Source organism: Salvelinus sp. IW2-2015, linkage group LG8 (genome assembly GCF_002910315.2).
Source record: "Salvelinus sp. IW2-2015 linkage group LG8, ASM291031v2, whole genome shotgun sequence".
NCBI classification, from domain to species: Eukaryota; Metazoa; Chordata; class Actinopteri; order Salmoniformes; family Salmonidae; genus Salvelinus; species Salvelinus sp. IW2-2015.
Genome location: NC_036848.1, coordinates 53972434 through 53991046, shown reverse-complemented (window position 1 = coordinate 53991046; position 18613 = coordinate 53972434). Strand labels below are relative to the sequence as shown.

The window sequence follows — 18613 nt, the reverse complement described above, 5'->3', positions numbered from 1 at the left end:
GAATAGCAAACTCAAATGTTGTTTTTTATGTTTTTTTATAGGGCAAGGCAGCTCTAACCAACATCTCCAATCTCGTCTCATTGATTGGACTCCAGGTTAGCTGACTCCTGACTCCAATTAGCTTTTGGAGAAGTCATTAGCCTAGGGGTTCACATACTTTTTCCAAACTAGACTGTGAATGTTTAAATTATGTATTCAATATKSACAAGAAAAATACAATAAMTTGTGTGTTARTAYTTTAYGRACACTATGTTTGTCTATTGTTGTGACTTAGATGAAGATCAGATCAAATTTGATAACCAATTTATGCAGAAATCCAGGTAATTCCAAAGGGTTCACATACTTTTTCTTGCCACTGTATTACGCATGGCAGAGAAACATAAAACAAAACTCATTTAAGATGTCTTTGGTACATAATTGGTCGAGCCTATACTCTTAAACTAATTCAAGTAATCGCCCTTGAGTGTGGACTGTATTATTATGCATACTGGATGGGATGGTTATGCTACGCTCCAAAATGTCTATCCATGAGTCTGGGAGAGACCATATAGCCCTAGGCGATGCTGTTGGTTCATCGATTGTGCAGGGCGGCTTACAATTAGCCTACAATTATAGTGAATTTGTATTCGATATTGAATAGCCTAGTAATATGGCATATTTTTTATATTTTCATGATTAATTGGGTGACACGTTACCTTTAGCTACACAGGATATCTTACCACCATGCGTTTCCATCTCCTCCTCTCTCTTCTATTCCTTTCTCGAGCACGCAGATGGGCTGTTAACAGTTTAGTGAAATATGTTTTGTTTGCGGAAACATGTTACTATCGATGTTCCGGAACAGATTTTCACTGGGTAGCTGAAGTATCGAGATTTGAGAGCTCATGGCATATGGAATTTGGACGGAATATCACCTGTCGGGTGGAATATCACCTGTCGGGGCGGAATATTACCTGTCGGGGTGGAATATCACCTGTCGGGGCGGAATATTACCTGTCAGGGTGAAATATCACCTGTCGGGGTGAAATATCACCTGTCGGGGTGAAATATCACCTGTCGGGGTGAAATATTACCTGTCGGGGCAGAATATCACCTGTCAGGGTGGAATATTACCTGTCAGGGCGGAATATTACCTGTCAGGGCAGAATATCACCTGTCAGGGTGGAATATTACCTGTCAGGGTGAATATACCTGTCAGGGTGGAATATTACCTTGTCAGGGTCGGAATATTTTTACGCTTGCAGAAATCACTGTCAGGGTCGGATTCACCTGTCAGGGCAGAATATCACCTGTCAGGGTGGAATATTCCTGTCAGGGGTGGAATATTCACCTGTCAGTTTGTGGAAAAATACCTGTCAGGGTGGACATATTACGCTTCAGGGTGGAAATACCTGTCAGGGGGAATAATCACCTGTCAGGCGTCGGAATATTACCTGTCAGGGATGGAATTATTACACTGTAGGGCAGAATATCACCTGTCAGTCTGATAGTTTTGTGGCGAATATCACCATGGTCAGGGTGGAATAATACCTGTCAGGCGCAGATATACCTGTGGGTGACTATTACCTGTCAGTGGAATATGTGTGGAATATTACCTGTCAGGCGTGGAATATTCACCTGTCAGGGTGGAATATTACCCGTGGGTGCAAGGCAGGGGAATATCACCTGTCAGGGTGGAATTCATTACCTGTCAGGGGTGGATAACTGTAGTGTATCCCTTCAGGGTGGAATATTACCTGTAGGGCATAGAATCATCACCTGTTCCAGGGCGAATATCACCTGGTCAGGTTGGATTACTGAGGGATGAATACACCTGTCAGGTGGAATAATTACCCGTCAGGGTGGAATATTACCTGTCAGGGTGGAATATTACCTGTCAGGGTGGAATATCACCTGTCAGGGTGGAATATCACCTGTCAGGGCAGAATATAACCTGTCAGGGTGGAATATCACCTGTCGGGGTGGAATATCACCTGTTGGGGTGGAATATTACCTGTCTTGGTGGAATATCACCTGTCAGGGTGGAATATTACCTGTCGGGGCAGCGAGTGCTCCTCAAGTTTCAAGTTTTATTGTCACATGCACACGTACAGTGACAAGCCTTTCTTGCAAACTCCAAGTGTTTTTACATTTATTTTACGTTGAACTAGGCAAGTCAGTTAAAAGAATAAATTCTTATTTTACAATGACGGCCTACCCTGGGCCAAACCCTAACCCAGACGACGCTGGGCCAATTGTGCTCCGCCCTATGGGACTCTCAATCACAGGCGATTGTGATACAGCCTGGAATCAAACCAGGGTCTGTAGTAATGCCTCCAGCACTGAGATGCAGTGCCTTAGACCGCTGCGCCACTCGGGAGCCCAAGTGGTTGATGTCTGGAGTGTTCTATTTATTTCTATGCACATGCTCTGAAGTAGCCCACAAAACGGACCAATGGGAAAGCGTGGGGCCTCCATTCGCTATTCGAGTGCATACAGATGGATGCACAGATCTATGCACAGATGTATGCACAGACATTTATTATTTCCCCTGCCGCCATTCTTGCCCAGTTGATAATGGGCCATTCTAAATGGAAACTAATTTGACAGATTAGTAAATAATAATAAAAAAAAAAATGAAATATCACATTTATATAAGTGTTCAGATCCTATGCTCAGTACTTTGTTGAAGCACCTTTGACAGAGATTACAGCCTCGAGTCTTCTTGGGTATGACGGTACAAGCTTGGCACACCTATATTTGGGCGGTTTATCCCATTCTTCTCTGCAGATCCTCTTAAGCTTTCTCAGGTTGTGTGCGGAGCGTCGCTGCACAGCTATTTTCAGGTCTCTCCAGAGATATTTGATCAATCATGTTCAAGTCTGGGCTCTGGCTGGGCCACTCAAGGACATTCAGAGACTTGTCCCGAAGCCACTCCTGCGTTGTCTTGGCTGTGTGCTTAGGGTCGTTGTCCTGTTGGAAGGTGAACCTTCGCCCCAGTCTGAGGTCCTGAGCACTCTGGAGCAGGTTTTCATCAAGGTTCTCTCTGTTCTTTGCTCCGTTCATCTTTCCCTCAACCCTGACTAGTCTCCCAGTCCTTGCTGCTGACAAACATCCCCACAGCATGATGCTGCCACCACCATTTTTCACCAACAAAGGCACAGGGACAGTGACGTCTCACCTCCTTGTGTCCATGTCTCGTTTCCCTGTCCCCTGCAACTGACACAGCGTGACATCATGGAAGATCTCTGCTTTACAGAGCAGGGGCCTTACAATCGTCAAGTCCCTCATGAGGTCGTTTTTTTGTGCAATAACAAAAGCCATAACCATGGAAATGAATAAAACCATAACCATGGAAATGAATAAAACCATAACCATGGAAATGAATAAAGGGAGGCATTATTGAATGGGTCAGTTTGAAATGAATGAGGGAAAGAAGGAGGAGAGGACGGCACGCATCAGGCGTAATGGTCGGGCCAGACCCCTGAATCACAGGACCAACCCGCAGCCAGCGGATCACACCGAAACACAACACTGTTTGGGGATAGCGGAGAGAGTAGAGTAACCAGGAGGATTGGGAAAAGGGGAAGAGCAACAACATTACATTACCAATATTTTCCGTGAGTTAACCACAAGGCAGGAAGTGATTTTATGGTATATTAGGGGCAGATCCAGTCCCAGCGATGGAAGTGAAATCTCTAATCACTGCAGAGCAGGGCTGATATGAAACAAGAGTGAGAGGTGGGGCCAGTTGCATTGAGGCCCAGTTGCATGGAGGCCCAGTCGCATGGAGGCCAAGTCGGATGGAGGCCCAGTCGCATGGAGGTCCAGTCGCATGGAGGTCCAGTCGGATGGAGGCCCAGTCGCATGTAGGTCCAGTCGCATGGAGGGCCCAGTCAGATGGAGGCCCAGTCGCATGGAGGCCCAGTCGCATGTAGGCCCAGTCGCATGGAGGCCCAGTCGCATGGAGGCCCAGTCGCATGGAGGCCCAGTAGGATGGAGGCCCATGCAAAAAGTGGTAAGCAAGTTAAGCCCAAAAATCTGATTTTCACCAAGTCAAATGACTCACCCTTTCTTAAACAAGCCATACAAAGATGGTTACAATTTCAGTTTTATCCTCCAGAAAAGATAGAACAAATATTACAACAACTGTTATGGTTAAACTCAAATATAGTGATTTCTAAAAAAAATTTTTTTATGGATTTTCTTTTTTTTAATGGAATTATATTTATTAATTATATTATGAATAGAAGTGGAGGAGTCACGTCACATATGCAGTTATCGAAAATATATGGTAATATCTGCTCAATCCAAATTTACAACCAACTGATTGCAGCTCTACCACAAAAATGGAGGAGGCAAGTGGAAAAAGGAGAAGGTAGGGAACGTGTTTGCCTGCCATATATTAAAGATACAAATTGTCTGAAAGGAACTGGCATAAATTGAAAAATATACCAGGACAAAAATGTTGACAGCTGCACCATACAGGATGCAAAATAAATGGGAGGAGATTTTCTATGTACCAATTCCATGGCACATGCTTTATGAACTGGTACAAAAAACTACACTTGACTCAACACTTAGAATATTTCAATGTAAATTATATATAAATTTCTTGCAACCAACAGAATGCTACTTACAGTGGATGGGGCATACAACAATCTCAGCTCTGTAGATTTTGTTGCGAAGAGACAGAATCAATAGATCATTTATTCTGGTATTGTCCCTATGCAGCTTGTTTCTGGTCACAGGTTTAGGAATGGTTAAAAAATCACAACATGCACTTAAAATTAACCTTACAAATAGCAGTGTTGGACGATCTGGAAAGCCATAGTCAGTAAATAAATAATATAATATTACTCGTATGAAAGTTTTTCATCTTTAGCTCACAATCTGTGGATAATATATGATTAGAAAGATCAAAGAAAACTTGTAAAACATCACAGCACAATTGAAAAATATATGGCACATGGAAACCAAACAAGGGCGGTCTATCGTGAGAGGTGGGATGGGAGTGGCCGAGATGGGATTAAAGAGTTTGTGTTTGGTAATGTATTGTTGTTATATATAAAAGTACCATGTATGTAAAATGTATAGGTAAAATGTATGCATATGTAGCATAAAGCTGTAAAAAAAACAATGGAAAAACTAGATATTAAGTGCATACGTTTTTAAGCGGCGTAATTGACCCTGTCCCGTGGCTCAACTTTCCCTCATAGCCGGAGTGAGTTGTGCCAGACCACTTTTATTGGGCAAGCTATGTTTTCAAAACTGTGATGTTTACATTCATTCTGATTATTTCCAGGGATACACAACATCCTGAAATACAATACATTGAGTGTACAAAACATTAAGAACACTTTCCCAATATTAAGTTGCACCCCCCTCCCCTCCCCTCCCCCCTTTTTGCCCTCAGAACAGCCTCAATTTGTTCACGGCATGGATTCTACAAGTTGTCGGAAACGTACCACAGGGATGCTGGCCCACATCGACTCCAATGCTTCCCACAGTTGTGTCAATCAACCCTCTGATAAAGATGTCAGATGAGGTCAAAGATGGCGTACTAATGATGTATCTCCTAGTCAGAGGAGCTGGGAGGAATGGGACTCTCTCACACACACTCCCCCTAGACGAGCACCATTCATTCTTACTTCAGTGATGTGGTAACTTCTAGACAGGGATTACTGTAGATTGCGAATATATTTTATAACAAACGCATGTCGGGAAGCGACCCCCTCCTATTCCCTTTTATTTTCATTCTCGTAACATGGCGTTTCGTTACTAAAATGGCGGCACAACAAAATAAGAAAAGTCTAGTTTGAAGACAGGACACACGTTTTTTTAACACCTCTGTTTGTGTGACTGAAGAGATTGATAACTTCTGAGCTGGATTAGTCCCAGGAAATGTCCTTTAAATAGATCTGTTGAGAACGTCATGACTTGTCCAGACAGACCTCTCCCTGACCTGACCTACAGACAGTTCTCTCACAGACCTGGCCTACAGACAGACCTCTCCCAGACCTGGCCTAAAGACAGACCTCTCCCTGACCTGGCCTAAAGACAGACCTCTCCCTGACATGGCCTAAAGACAGACCTCTCCCTGACCTGGCCTACAGACAGACCTCTCCCAGACCTGGCATACAGACAGACCTCTCCCAGACCTGACCTAAAGACAGACCTCTCCCTGACCTGGCCTACAGACAGACCTCTCCCTGACCTGGCCTAAAGATAGACCTCTCCCCAGACCTGGCCTACAGACAGTCCTCTCCCAGACCTGGCCTACAGACAGACCTCTCCAGACTGACCTAAAGACAGACCTCTCCCTGACCTGGCCTAAAGACAGACCTCTTCCTGACTTGGCCTACAGACAGTCCTCTCCCAGACCTGGCCTTCAGACAGTCCTCTCCCAGACCTGGCCTAAAGACAGACCTCTCCCTGACCTGGCCTACAGACAGACCTCTCCCTGACCTGGCCTACAGCAGATCTTTCCCTGACTGGCCTACAGACGACGTCCTCTCCCCGACCTGGCCTAAGACAAACCTCTCCCAGACCTGGCTAAAGACAGACAACTCCCAGACCTGACCTAAAGACAGACCTCTCCCTGACCTGGCCTACAGACAGACCTCTCCCTGACCTGGCCTACAGACAGACCTCTCCCAGACCTGGCATACAGACAGACTTCTCCCAGACCTGGCATACAGACAGACTTCTCCCAGACCTGGCCTACAGACAGACTTCTCCCAGACCTGGCCTAAAGACAGACCTCTCCCAGACCTGGCCTACAGACAGACCTCTCCCAGATCTGGCATACAGACAGACTCCTCCCAGACCTGGCATGCAGACAGACCTCTCCCAGACCTGGCCTATTTCTGTCTCTCACTGAACATTCTGTGTAAACGAGTTCATACAATTACCATTTATCATCGTAATTACATTACTGCATTGTGAGGAAAATGTTCCAGCAGTGGAATGAAACTAGAATGCTTTGAAAGTGAAAAATGAAATGAGAACATACTGTAAAAACTACACTGAACAAAAATATAAAAGCAACATGTAAATTGTTGGTCCCGTGTTTCATGATCTGAAATAAAAGATCCCAGAAATTTCCCATACGGACAAAAACGTATTTCTCTCAAATTTTGTGCACAAATTGGTTTACATCCCTGTTTGTGAAAATGTTTCCGTTGCCAAGATAAACCTTTTGCCTTACAGGTGTGGGATATCAAGAAGCTGATTAAACTGCATGATCGTTACACAGGTGCACCTTGTGCTGGGGACAATAAAACGACACTCTAAAATGTGCAGTCTTGTCACACAACCCAATGTTAAGTCTTAAGTTTTGAGGGAGTGTGCAATTGGCATACTGAGTGCAGGAATGTCCACCAGAGGTGTTGCCAGATAATTGAATATTAATTTCTCTACCATGAGCCTCCAACAGGCCTAACAACTGCAGACAACGTGTATGGCGTCGTGTGGGCGAGCGGTTAAAGTGATGTCAATGCTGTGAACAGAGTGCCCCATTGTGGTGCTGGGGTTATGGTATGGGCAGGCATAAGCTACGGAAAACGAACACAATTTAATTTTATCGACACAGTGACGATATCCTGAGGGCCATTGTTGTGCCATTCATCCACTGCCATCACCTCATGTTTCAGCATGATAATGCACAACTCCATGTCGCAAGGATCTGTACACAATTCCTGGAAGCTGAAAATGTCTCAGTTCTTCCATAGCCTGCATACTCACCAGACATGTCAGGTATTGAGCATGTCTGGGACGCGCTGGATCAACGTGTACGACAGCGTGTTCCAGTTCCCGCCAATATCCAGCAACTTCGCAAGGCCATTGAAGAGGAGTGAGACAACTTTCCACAGGCCACAATCAACAGCCTGATCACCTCTATGTTACGCTGCACGAGGCAAATTGTGGTCACACCAGATACTGACTGGTTTTCTGATCCAAGCTCTTTTTTTTTAAGTATCTGTGAACAACAGATGCATATCTGTATTCAAAGTCATGTGAAATCCATAGGGCCTAATTCCTTTTTCAATTGACTGATTTCCTTATATGAACTGTAACTCAGTAAAATCTTTGAAATTGTTGCATGTTGCATTTATATTTTTGTTCAATATAGATCCAGAGATATAGAAAATGAAAGGAACATGAGGCAGACAATTTGTTACTGCAGAGGCACAGTCCTTTCCCCACTTCAACTCTTCCCACACAGGGATAGTGGAAAATACCACTGACATTCCGTCTCTAATTTGACATTCTTTTTTTTCTATTCAATTGTATTATTCTTTTTAATCATAATGTTTCTTCTGGCCGATATGTTAATGTCTGGAAATACACTGTGGCGCCCATAGATCTGTCTGAGGTGTTAGCGTGGTCTTTGGTTAAAGGAGGCTAGGAAGTCTTGCTGCTCGGCCTTGATGTGGGTAAGTTAAGTCTGCGGTAGCGGTGCCAATCCTTCCAGGAATATCTCAAATAAATCAGGTGTGATAGCCCTGTGGAAAAATGGTCCTCTTGTCATATTCACTTTATTTCCACTGAACATTCTTTTAAACAGGGGAAAGGGAAATTTACTTTTTTGCACCTTTGTCATACACTAAAACACTTCTTCTTGGGTGTCTGGGTAGGATAAAAAAAGTTTTTTTGTGAGAGCAGACAAAAAGCATTCCAATAATAAAACTGGGAGGGACACAAAAATGCAATTTCAGAATGTGGGGGGGGATGTCCCCCCCTTCCCCAGTGAAAGTTGCGGCCCTGATTTTAATACAGAAACTGATAAAACACACAGGTGAAAAATCAAGGTGACTTAGAAAGATGAGGAGGACCAAGAGCAAGAGAGGGAGTGTGGTGATGTAGTATCGACAACAGAGCAGACAAATAGCATTTTCCACACCAGTGATGTTTGTTACTTCTATTTCAGGCAACAACAGAACGGGGCCATCTACGTACTCACCTCCATAGTGCTAACAGCTTCTGTTCTTCCCTCCCTCCTTCCCTCCCTCCCAACCTCTGTAGTGCTAACAGCTTCAGCTCTTCCCTCCCTCCTTCCCTCCCTCCCTCCAAACCTCTGTAGTGCTAACAGCTTGCTGGCTCTTTTCCGCGCGCCTCCTTCCTCCTCGTCCCTCCCTCCCACCCTCTGTAGTGCTAACAGCTTCAGCTCTTCACCTCCCTCCTTCCCTCCTTCCCTCCCAACACCTGCCGTAGTGCTAAGCTTCAGCTCTTCCTCGCCTCCTTCCCTCCCTCGCTTCCCTCGCTCTCAAACCCTTGTAGTGCTAACGCTTCAGTCTTCTCCCTCTTCCCCTCCTAAACCTCTTAGTGCTAACAGCTTCAGCTCTTCCTCCCTCCTTCCCTCCCTCCCTCCCAACCTCCGTAGTGCAAACAGCTTCAGTCTTCCCTCCCTCTCTTCCCTCCTCCCAACCTCTGTAGTGCTAACAGCTTCAGCTCTCTTCCGCTCCCTCCTTCCTCCCCCCAACCTACTGTAGTGCTAACAGCTTCAGCCCCCCCCTCTTCCCTCCTTCCTCCCTCCCTCCCAACCTCTGTACTGCTAACAGCTTTCAGCTTCTTCCTCCCTCCTTCCTCCTCCAAACCTCTGTAGTGCTAACAGCTTCAGCTCTTCCTCCTCCTTCCCTCCTCCCAACCTCTTAGTGCTAACCAGCTTCAGTCTCTCCCTCCTCCTTCCCTCCCTCCAACCTCTGTAGTGCTAACAGCTTTCAGCTCTTCCCTCCCTCCTTCCCCTCCCAACCCTCTGTCTGCTAACAGCTTTCAGCTCTTCCCTCCCTCCTTCCCTCCCTCCCAACCTCTGTAGTGGCTAACAGCTTCAGTTCTTCCCTCCTCCTTCCCGTCCCTCCAACCTTCCGTAAGTGCTAACAGCTTCAGCTCTTCCTCTTCTCCTTCCCTCCCTCCAACCTCGCTAGTGCTAAACAGCTTCAGCTCTTCCCCTCTCTCCTTCCCTCCCTCCCAACCTCCGTAGTGGCTACAGCTTCAGCTCTTTCCCCCTCTCTCCTTCCTCCCTCCCAACCTCCGTAGTGCTAACAGCTTCAGTTCTTCCCTCCCTCCTTCCCTCCCTCCCCCAACCTCCATAGTGCTAACATGCTTCAGCTCTTCCCTTCCCTTCCCTCCCCCAAACCTCTGTAGTGCTAACGCTTCAGCTCTTTCCCTCCCTCCTTCCCTCCCCTCCACACCTCCGTAGTGCTAACAGCTTCAGTTCTTCCCTCCTCCTTCCCTCCCTCCACACCTCCGTAGTGCTAACAGCTTCAGTTCTCCCTCTCTCCTTCCCTCCCTCCCAAACCTCCCGTGTAGTGCTAACAGCTTCAGTTCTTCCTCTCTCCTTCCCTCCCTCCAAACCTCTGTAGTGCTAACAGGCTTCAGCTCTTCCCTCCCTCCTTCCCTCCCTCCAAACCTCTGTTAGTGCTAACAGCTTCAGCTCTCCCTCCCTCCTTCCCTCCTCAAACCTCTGTAGTGCTAACAGCTTCAGCTCTTCCCTCCCTGCCTTCCCTCCCTCCAAACCTCTGTAGTGCTAACAGCTTCAGCTTTTTCCCTCTCTCCTCCCCTCCTCCAACTTGTAGTGCTAACAGCTTCAGCTCTTTCCTCTCCTCCTTCCCTCCCTCCCAACCTCTGTAGTGCTAACGCTTCAGCTCTTTCCTCTCTCATTCCCTCCCTCCCAACCTCTGTAGTGCTAACGCTTCAGCTCTTCCCTCCTCCTTCCCTCCCTCCCAACCTCTGTAGTGCTAACAGTTTCAGCTCTTCCCTCTTCCCTCCTCCCTCCCTCCAACCTCTGTGTGCTAACAGCTTCAGCTCTTCCCTCCCTCCTTCCCTCCCTCCAAACCCTCTGTAGTGCTAACACTTCAGTTCTTCCTCCCTCCTTCCCTCCCTCCCAACCTCTGTAGTGCTAACAGCACTTCAGCTCTTCCCTCCTTCCCTCCCTCCCCAACCTCTGTGTGCTAACAGCTTCAGCTCTTCCCTCCTCCCTTCCCTCCCTCCAAACCTCTGTAGTGCTAACAGCTTCAGCTCTTCCCTCCCTCCTTCCCTCCCTCCTCCCTCCCAACTCTGTAGTGCTACAGCTTCAGCTCTTCCCTCTCTCCTGTCCCTCCCTCCCAACCTCTGTACTGCTAACAGCTTCAGCTCTTCCCTCCCCTCCTTCCCTCCCTCCAAACCTCTGTAGTGCTAACGCTTCAGCTCTTCCCTCTCTCCTTCCCTCTCTCCCAACCTCTGTACTGCTAACAGCTTCAGCTCTTCCCTCCCTCCTTCCTCCCCCAAACCTCTGTAGTGCTAACAGCTTCAAGCTCTTCCCTCCCTCCTTCCCTCCCTCCCAACCTCTGTAGTGCTAACGAGCTTCAGCTTCTTCCCCCGTCCTTCCCTCCGCCTCCCAACCTTCTGTAGTGCTACAGAGCTTCAGCTCTTCCCTCCTCCTCCCTCCCTCCAAACCTCTGTACCTGCTAACAGCACCCACATCTGTAGTTCCAACAACACTCTTGATTAATTCTTAGAGGTCAGCACAGCAAATCAAATCAAATCAAATTGTATTTGTCACATGCGCGGAATACAACAGCTGTAGACCTTACAGAGAAATGTTTACTTACAGAGCCCTTAACCAGCAATGCAGTTTTAAGAAAAATACTGCTAAGTAAAAAATAATGGATAGTAAAAATAAATAAATAAAAGTAACAAATAATTAAAGAGCAGCAGTAATTAACAATAGCGAAGCTATATCAGGGGATACCGGGTAGAGGAGTCAATGTGAGGGGGCACCAGTTATTCGAGGTAATTGAGGTAATATGTACATGAAGGTAGAGTTATTTTAAGGGACTATGCATAGATAATAAACAGAGTAGCAGCAGTATAGAAAGGGGGGGGGGGGCCGCTGATTTGACTAGCTGTTCAGGAGTCTCATGGTTTGGGGGTGGAGAGCTGTTGTGAAGACTCTTGGACCTAGACTTGGTACCGCTTGCCGTGCGGTTGCAGAGAGAAAAGTCTATGACTAGGGTGGCTGGAGTCTTTGACAATTTTTAGGGCCTTCCTCTGACACCGCCTGGTATAGAGGTCCTGGATGGCAGGAAGCTTGGCCCCGGTGATGTACTGGGCCGTACACACTACCCTCTGTAAGTGCCTTGCGGTCGGAGGCCGAGCAGTTGCCATACCAGGCAGTGATGCAACCCGGTGCAGCTGTAGAACTTTTCGAGGATCTGAGGACCCATGCCAAAACTTTTCACTCCCTTGAGGGAGAATAGGTTTTGTTGTGCCCTCTTCACGACTGTCTTGGTGTGCTTGGAGAATGTTAGTTTGTTGGTGATGTGGACACCAAGGAACTTGAAGCTCTCAACCTGCTCCACTACAGCCCCATCGGTGACAATGGGGGCGTGCTCGGTCCTCCTTTTCCCGTAGTCCACAATCATCCCCTTTGTCTTGATCATGTTGAGGGAGAGGTTGTTGTCCTGGCACCACACGGCCAGATCTCTGACCTCCTCCCTATAGTCTGTCTCGTCATTGTCGGTGATCAGGCCTACCACTGTTGTATTGTCGGCAAACTTAATGATGGTGTTGGAGTCGTGCCTGGCCATGCAGTCGTGGGTGAACAGGGAGTACAGGAGGGGGCTGAGCACACACCCCTGAGGGGCCCCTGTATTGAGGATCAGCGTGGCGGATGTGTTGTTTCCTACCCTTACCACCTGGGGACGGCCCGTCAGGAAGTCCAGCATCCAGTTGCAGAGGGAGGTGTTTAGTCCCAGTGTCCTTAGCTTAGTGATGAACTTTGACGGCACTATGGTGTTGAACTGTAGTCTGTAGTCAATGAATAGCATTCTCACGTAGGTGTTCCTTTTGTCCAGGTGGGAAAGGACAGTGTTGAGTGCAATAGAGATTGCATCATCTTTGGATCTGTTGGGGCGGTACGTAGATAGTGTGGTCTACAGCTTATCATGAGATACTCTACCTCAGGCGAGCAAAACCTTGAGACCTCCTTACATATCGTGCACCACCTGTTGTTTACAAATATACATAGACCCCCCACCCCTTGTCTTACCAGAGGCTGCTGTTCTATCCTGCCGTGACAGTGTATAACCCGCCAGCTGCATGATATTCATGTCGTCATTCAGCCACAACTCAGTGAAAATAAGATATTACAGTTTTTTATGTCACGTTGGTAGGATATACGTGCTTGTAGTTCGTCCACTTTATTATCCCAATGATTGTACGTTGGCCAATAGTACCGATGGTAAAGGCAGATTAGCCACTCGTCGCCAGATCCTTTACAAGGCACCCTGACCTCCTTCCGCGATATCTCCGTCTCTTTCTCCTGCGAATGACAGGGATGAGGACCTTGTCAGGTGTCTGGAGCAAATCCCTCTCGTCCGACACATGAAGAAAAATTCCATGTCCAGTACAAGGTGAGTAATCGCTGTTCTGATGTCCAGAAGATATTTTCGGTCATAAAAGACGGTAGCAGCAACATTATGTGCAAAATAAGTTACAAAAAATTCGAAAAAACTAACAAAATAGCACAGTTGGTTAGGAACCCGTAAAACAGCAGCCATCCCCTCCGGCGCCATCTCAATCAGAGATCCAAACAGGAAAAAGAAACAGGAGAAATTATTCAGATCAAGTAGAAGAAGGGTTGATGAAGGAGAACAATTGTGAGAGGATCGAGATATGAAAGGGGCAAAAAATTGAAAAATGCACCCTTAAAGTTCAAACTTCATACCAGTGTTTGTTTTAACTGCCTTTATTAAAAAAGGAAGGCAGGACAGGATAGGAGAGACACACACACACTTCTCCCCTTGATTTTAGCAGGTCCAATCAGAGCTTTTTAGTTATGGCAGGACACTAGATATGTCTCTATCACAGTTCTCCTTGTGACTGGTGTCGGCTGTGAGGGATTACTAGTGGGTAAGTGAGAGACAGAACTCTTTGCATGCAGACCAGACAGACCTTGAGGTTTGAGCAGAGAGCACAGCAGTCATACAGAGGTCCTAGGTTGCATTTGAAACTGGCACCCTATTCCCTACATAGTGCACTGCTTTGGACCAGAGCCATATGGGTCATGGTCAAAAGTAGTGCACTACATAGGGAATAGGGTTCCATTTTGGACGTCCACCTAGTATGCACACTGGGGCTGTTTGGAAAGAGGAAAATGAAATGGCCAGTGTTTTATCCTTCTGACAGTGGTATCACTTTGGGCAAATTAGCTGCATTTCCTCATTTATTATTATGAATATGGGAATATAATATATGGGCAGTGTCTCAGCGCACTTGACCGCTCATGACGTTGCTGTGAGATAAATAGTTTCAAATGGATTATATCTGTTCCCGAGCTCAGGTTGCCATGGGAGACAAGGTTAATCGAAGGCCCCCCGTCCCAGACTCCCAGTTGAAGGTCCCAGAGTGCGTCCCAAATGGCACCCTATTCCCTATTTAGTGCACTGCTTTTAACCAGGACCCATACGGGCTCTGGTCAAATGTAGTGCACTATATACGGAATAGGGTGCCATTTGGGACGCAGAGTACGTGAGCGGAGCAGAGCTGGAGCGGAGTGAGGAGTGGAGCATGCCCAATTTGACTGGAGACGTGGAGTGAGTTTCACAAAGGCTGAAGCGTAGGCCTTCTCGCCTGCTCCAATTTCGCTCCAGTACCGCTCATTTCACGGGCTCAGGGCTCAGGGCTCAGGGCTCAGGGCTCAGGGCTCAGGGCTCAGGGCTCAGGGCTCAGGGCTCAGGGCTCAGGGCTCAGGGCTCAGGGCTCAGGGCTCAGGGCATGCCTGGCCCAGCATACATTTGTAGTCTACTTGTGTGCTGCTATAGCCCCTTGCTTTAGCTACTGTCATCTAGTATGCTAAGTATTTAAATCAGGGCTGCAACTTTGATTCTAGAAGTGGGGGGGGGACATATATAAATATATTTTTATCCAGTCGGATAAACACTCCAAACAGCCTACCCGACCGCCCAGAAGCATACCATTGCCTTGTTTTATATCACATTCCAATGATAAAAAATGTCCCCCCTCCACATTCTGAAATACAGGGTTGCAACCGTACCCAGTGAAACATTAAAACAGAAAAATCAATGTGACTTAGAAAGATGAGGAGGACCAAGAGCAAGAGAGGGAGTGCGGTGATGTAGTATCCACAACAAAATAATTATTGTGGAATCTGAAAAGACAGGTATCCTGAAACATGATGGTGTACTTGCTATGTGCACCTGCTAACGGAAAGGATCGACGCTAGCTAGTTAGCTAGCTAAGTGCATCATTGTAGCAAAGTATTTTTTAACAAAAAAATCAGGTCTCTTCAAAGTTTGGTTCATTTTCATTCTATTAGGCCTATATACACCTCTATATATACCTCTTTCAAGGAGCTTCACATTTTTATAGGGGTTATTTTATCTAAAATCCTTTAGGCCTACCTGTAGGAAAAAAATAAATAAACAACTACACATCCCTGCCCAGCCTGGCAAGAGTGACCCGAAGGGTGTTGAATATCCCCAGTGGCCCTGCAAGAGCAGAGAGGATATTCTCCACTGCTGGCCTGCTCTCCAGGCACTATCACAGGAGCCTGAAGCCACAGACTCTGGCCAAACTCATATTTCAAAAAATTAATTCAAAGGCACTGTAGACTGAGCCTAATAAGGAACGTTTTGTTTAATTCTATGTAAGTCACAGCCTATGTGTGCAATTTATAGACTATAATGATTTAATACAACAACATGTTGTTTAAATGCTGAGTGCTAAATGTTCCTGCCAGCCTCCCACTCGCAAATGCTTCACAATGTATTTCTTTGTAAGCTTTGGCCTTGAAATAATTTAATTAATATAGCCTAAATAATTATTCGTAGGCTACCTATCTGGCTCTTGACCTATTTAGAGTTTTAATTAGTGTTTAATACGAAATGTAGCCTATTTGAAATGATGAACACTTCTGTAACGATTTTCTTCTTCTTCTGACGAGGAATATGAAGGATCGGACCAAAGTGCAGCGTGGTACGTGTTCATGATTTATTAAATAAAAACTGAACACTGAAATACAAAAAAATAACAAAGAGAGTGAACGAAACGACGAAACAGTTCTGTAAGGTGACAACACACAAAACAGAAAACAACTTTCCACAAACACAGGTGGGAATAGGCTACCTGTAAGTATGGTTCTCAATCAGAGACAACGATTGACAGCTGCCTCTGATTGGGAACCATACCAGGCCAAACACAGAAATACAAAACATAGAACAAAACATAGAATGCCCACCCCAACTCACGCCATGACCAAACCAAAATAGAGACATAAACAATGAACTAAGGTCAGAACGTGACAACTTCTTACAGTCACCTTTTCCTGTTTTTAATTATAATAGTTTTCATTCAAAACATATCAAATCAAACTGAATAGGTCACATACACATATTTAGCAGATGTTATACGTCACATACACATACTTTGCAGATGTTATTGGTCACATACACATATTTAGAAGATGTTATCGCACGTGTAGTGAAATGCTTGTGTTCCTAGCTCCAACAGTGCAGTAGTATCTAAAAAACAATTCACAACAATACACACACATCTAAAAGTAAATGAATGGAATTAAGAAATATGTAAATATTAGATCAAGCAATGTCGGAGTGGCATTGACTAAAATACAGCAGAATAGAATACAGTATATACATAAGATGAGTAAAGCAGTAAGTAAATATTATTAAAGTGACCAGTGTTCCATTATTAAAGTGACCACTGATTCCATGTCTATGTACATAGGGCAGCAGCCTCTAAGGTGCAGGGTTGAGTAATCGGGTGGTAGCCGGCTGATGATGGTTATTTAACAGTGATGACCTTTAGATAGAAGCTGTTTTTCAGTGTCACGGTCCCAGCTTTGATGCACCTGTAATGACCTCGCCTTCTGGATGATAACGGGGTGAACAGGCCATGGCTCGGGTGGTTGATGTCCTTGATGATCTTTTTTGTCTTCCTGTGACATTGGGTGCTGTAGGTGTCCTGGAGGGCAGGTAGTTTGCCCACGGTGATGCATTGGGCAGACCACACCACCCTCTGGAGAGCCCTGTGGTTGTGGGCGGTGCAATTGCCATACCAAGCGGTGATACAGCCCAACAGGATGCTCTCAATGGTGCATCTGTAAAAGTTTGTGAGGGTGTTAGGTGACAAGCCACATTTCTTCAGCTTCATGAAGAAGGCTATTACGCCTTCTTCACCACACTGTCTGTGTGGGATGACAATTTCAGAATGTCAGTGATGTGTGTGCCGAGGAACTTGAAGCTTTCCACCTTCTCCCCTGCGGTCCCGTCGATGTGGATAAGGGCGCACTCCCTCTGCTGTTTCCTGAAGTCCACGATCAGCTTTTTTGTTTTGTTGACGTCGAGTGAGAGATTATTTTCCTGCCACCACTCTCCCAAGGCCCTCACCTCCCCCCTGTAGGCTGTCTCGTCATTGTTGGTAATCAGGCCTATTACTATTGTGTCGTCTGCAAACTTGATGATTGAGTTGGAGGCGTGAGTGGCCACGCAGTCATGGGTGAACAGGGAGTACAGGAGGGGGCTGATGGTTTGGTTTCAATACTTCAAAACAAAATGGTATGTCCAGGTAGTCACAAAAAAAAATAGATGGGTATTGGTTCAATTGTGATTTTAATGAATGGAGCGAATTTGGAGCAGTTTTTAGCGGAGCGGTTGGAAAGAAGTGGACCGCCAGAATGGCTCCATGCGTGATGAGTGTGATTTCCGACCTCTCAACTCCACTCACATATTCTGTTTGGGACGGAGCCCTACTTCCTGAGAGGAACACTCTGCTCAACCCCAGAGCCTGTCAACAGTTTCATCTGGGTTGCACGATACCGCAACGAATTAGATGTGCCATTCGTGCATTTACTTTGTATACAGGGCATGAGAGGAGAAGAGGAGGAGAGGAGGGACAAAGAGAAGGAGAGGAGGAGAGGAGAGGAGAAGGAGAGGGGAAGAGGAGATAACGAGAAGAGAAGGAGAGGGGAGGAGAGAAGGAGGAGATGAGGAGATGAGGAAAGGAGGAGAAGAGAGGAGAGGAGAAGGAAGGAGAAGAGGAGGAGAGAGAGAAAAGAGGAGAGAAAAGGAAGAGGAGAGAGGAAAAGAGAGAGGAGAGACAGGAGAGGGAGGAGAGGAGCAGGGAGGAGAGAGAGGAGGGAAGGAAGAAGGAGAGAAGAGAGGAGAGAGAAGCGAGATGAGAAGGAGAGGAAGAGAGGAGGTGAGATGAGAAGGAGAGGAAGAGAGGAAGAGGAGGGCGTAGAGAGGAGAGGAGGAATGATGATGAGAGAGGAGGAGGGATGAGAGAGGAGAAGGAGAGAAAAAGAGAGGAGAGGAGAGAGGAGAAGGAGGAAGGAGAGGAGAGAGAGAGAGGAAGAAGAAGGAGGAGAGGAGGAGAAGAGGAGGAGATGAGAAGAAGAAGAGGAGAGAAAGAGAGAGGGAGAGGAAAAAGAGAGAGGAGAAGGGTATGGAAGGGGAGGAGAGAGCAGGGGAGGAGAGAAGGAGGGGAGGAAGAGGAGGGAAGGAAGAAGGAGGAGAAGGAGAGGAAGAGAAGGAGATGAGAAGGAGAGGAGAGGAAAGTAGGAAGGAGAGGAGAGGAGAAGAGGAGAGGAAGGAGGGGAGAGAAGAGAGGAGGA

At 46.4% G+C, this 18613-nt stretch overlaps 1 protein-coding gene across 1 annotated transcript in view; it reads left to right on the top strand.

The window, feature by feature from the left end:
* Positions 1 to 3766: 3766 nt before the first annotated feature.
* LOC111968280 (uncharacterized) overlaps positions 3767 to 18613 on the top strand; it is a 28266-nt gene continuing 13419 nt past the window's right edge. The window contains exon 1 of the mRNA XM_070445045.1: positions 3767 to 3997. Coding sequence (XP_070301146.1) covers positions 3767 to 3997 — 231 coding nt within the window. The remainder of the gene's footprint in view (positions 3998 to 18613) is intronic.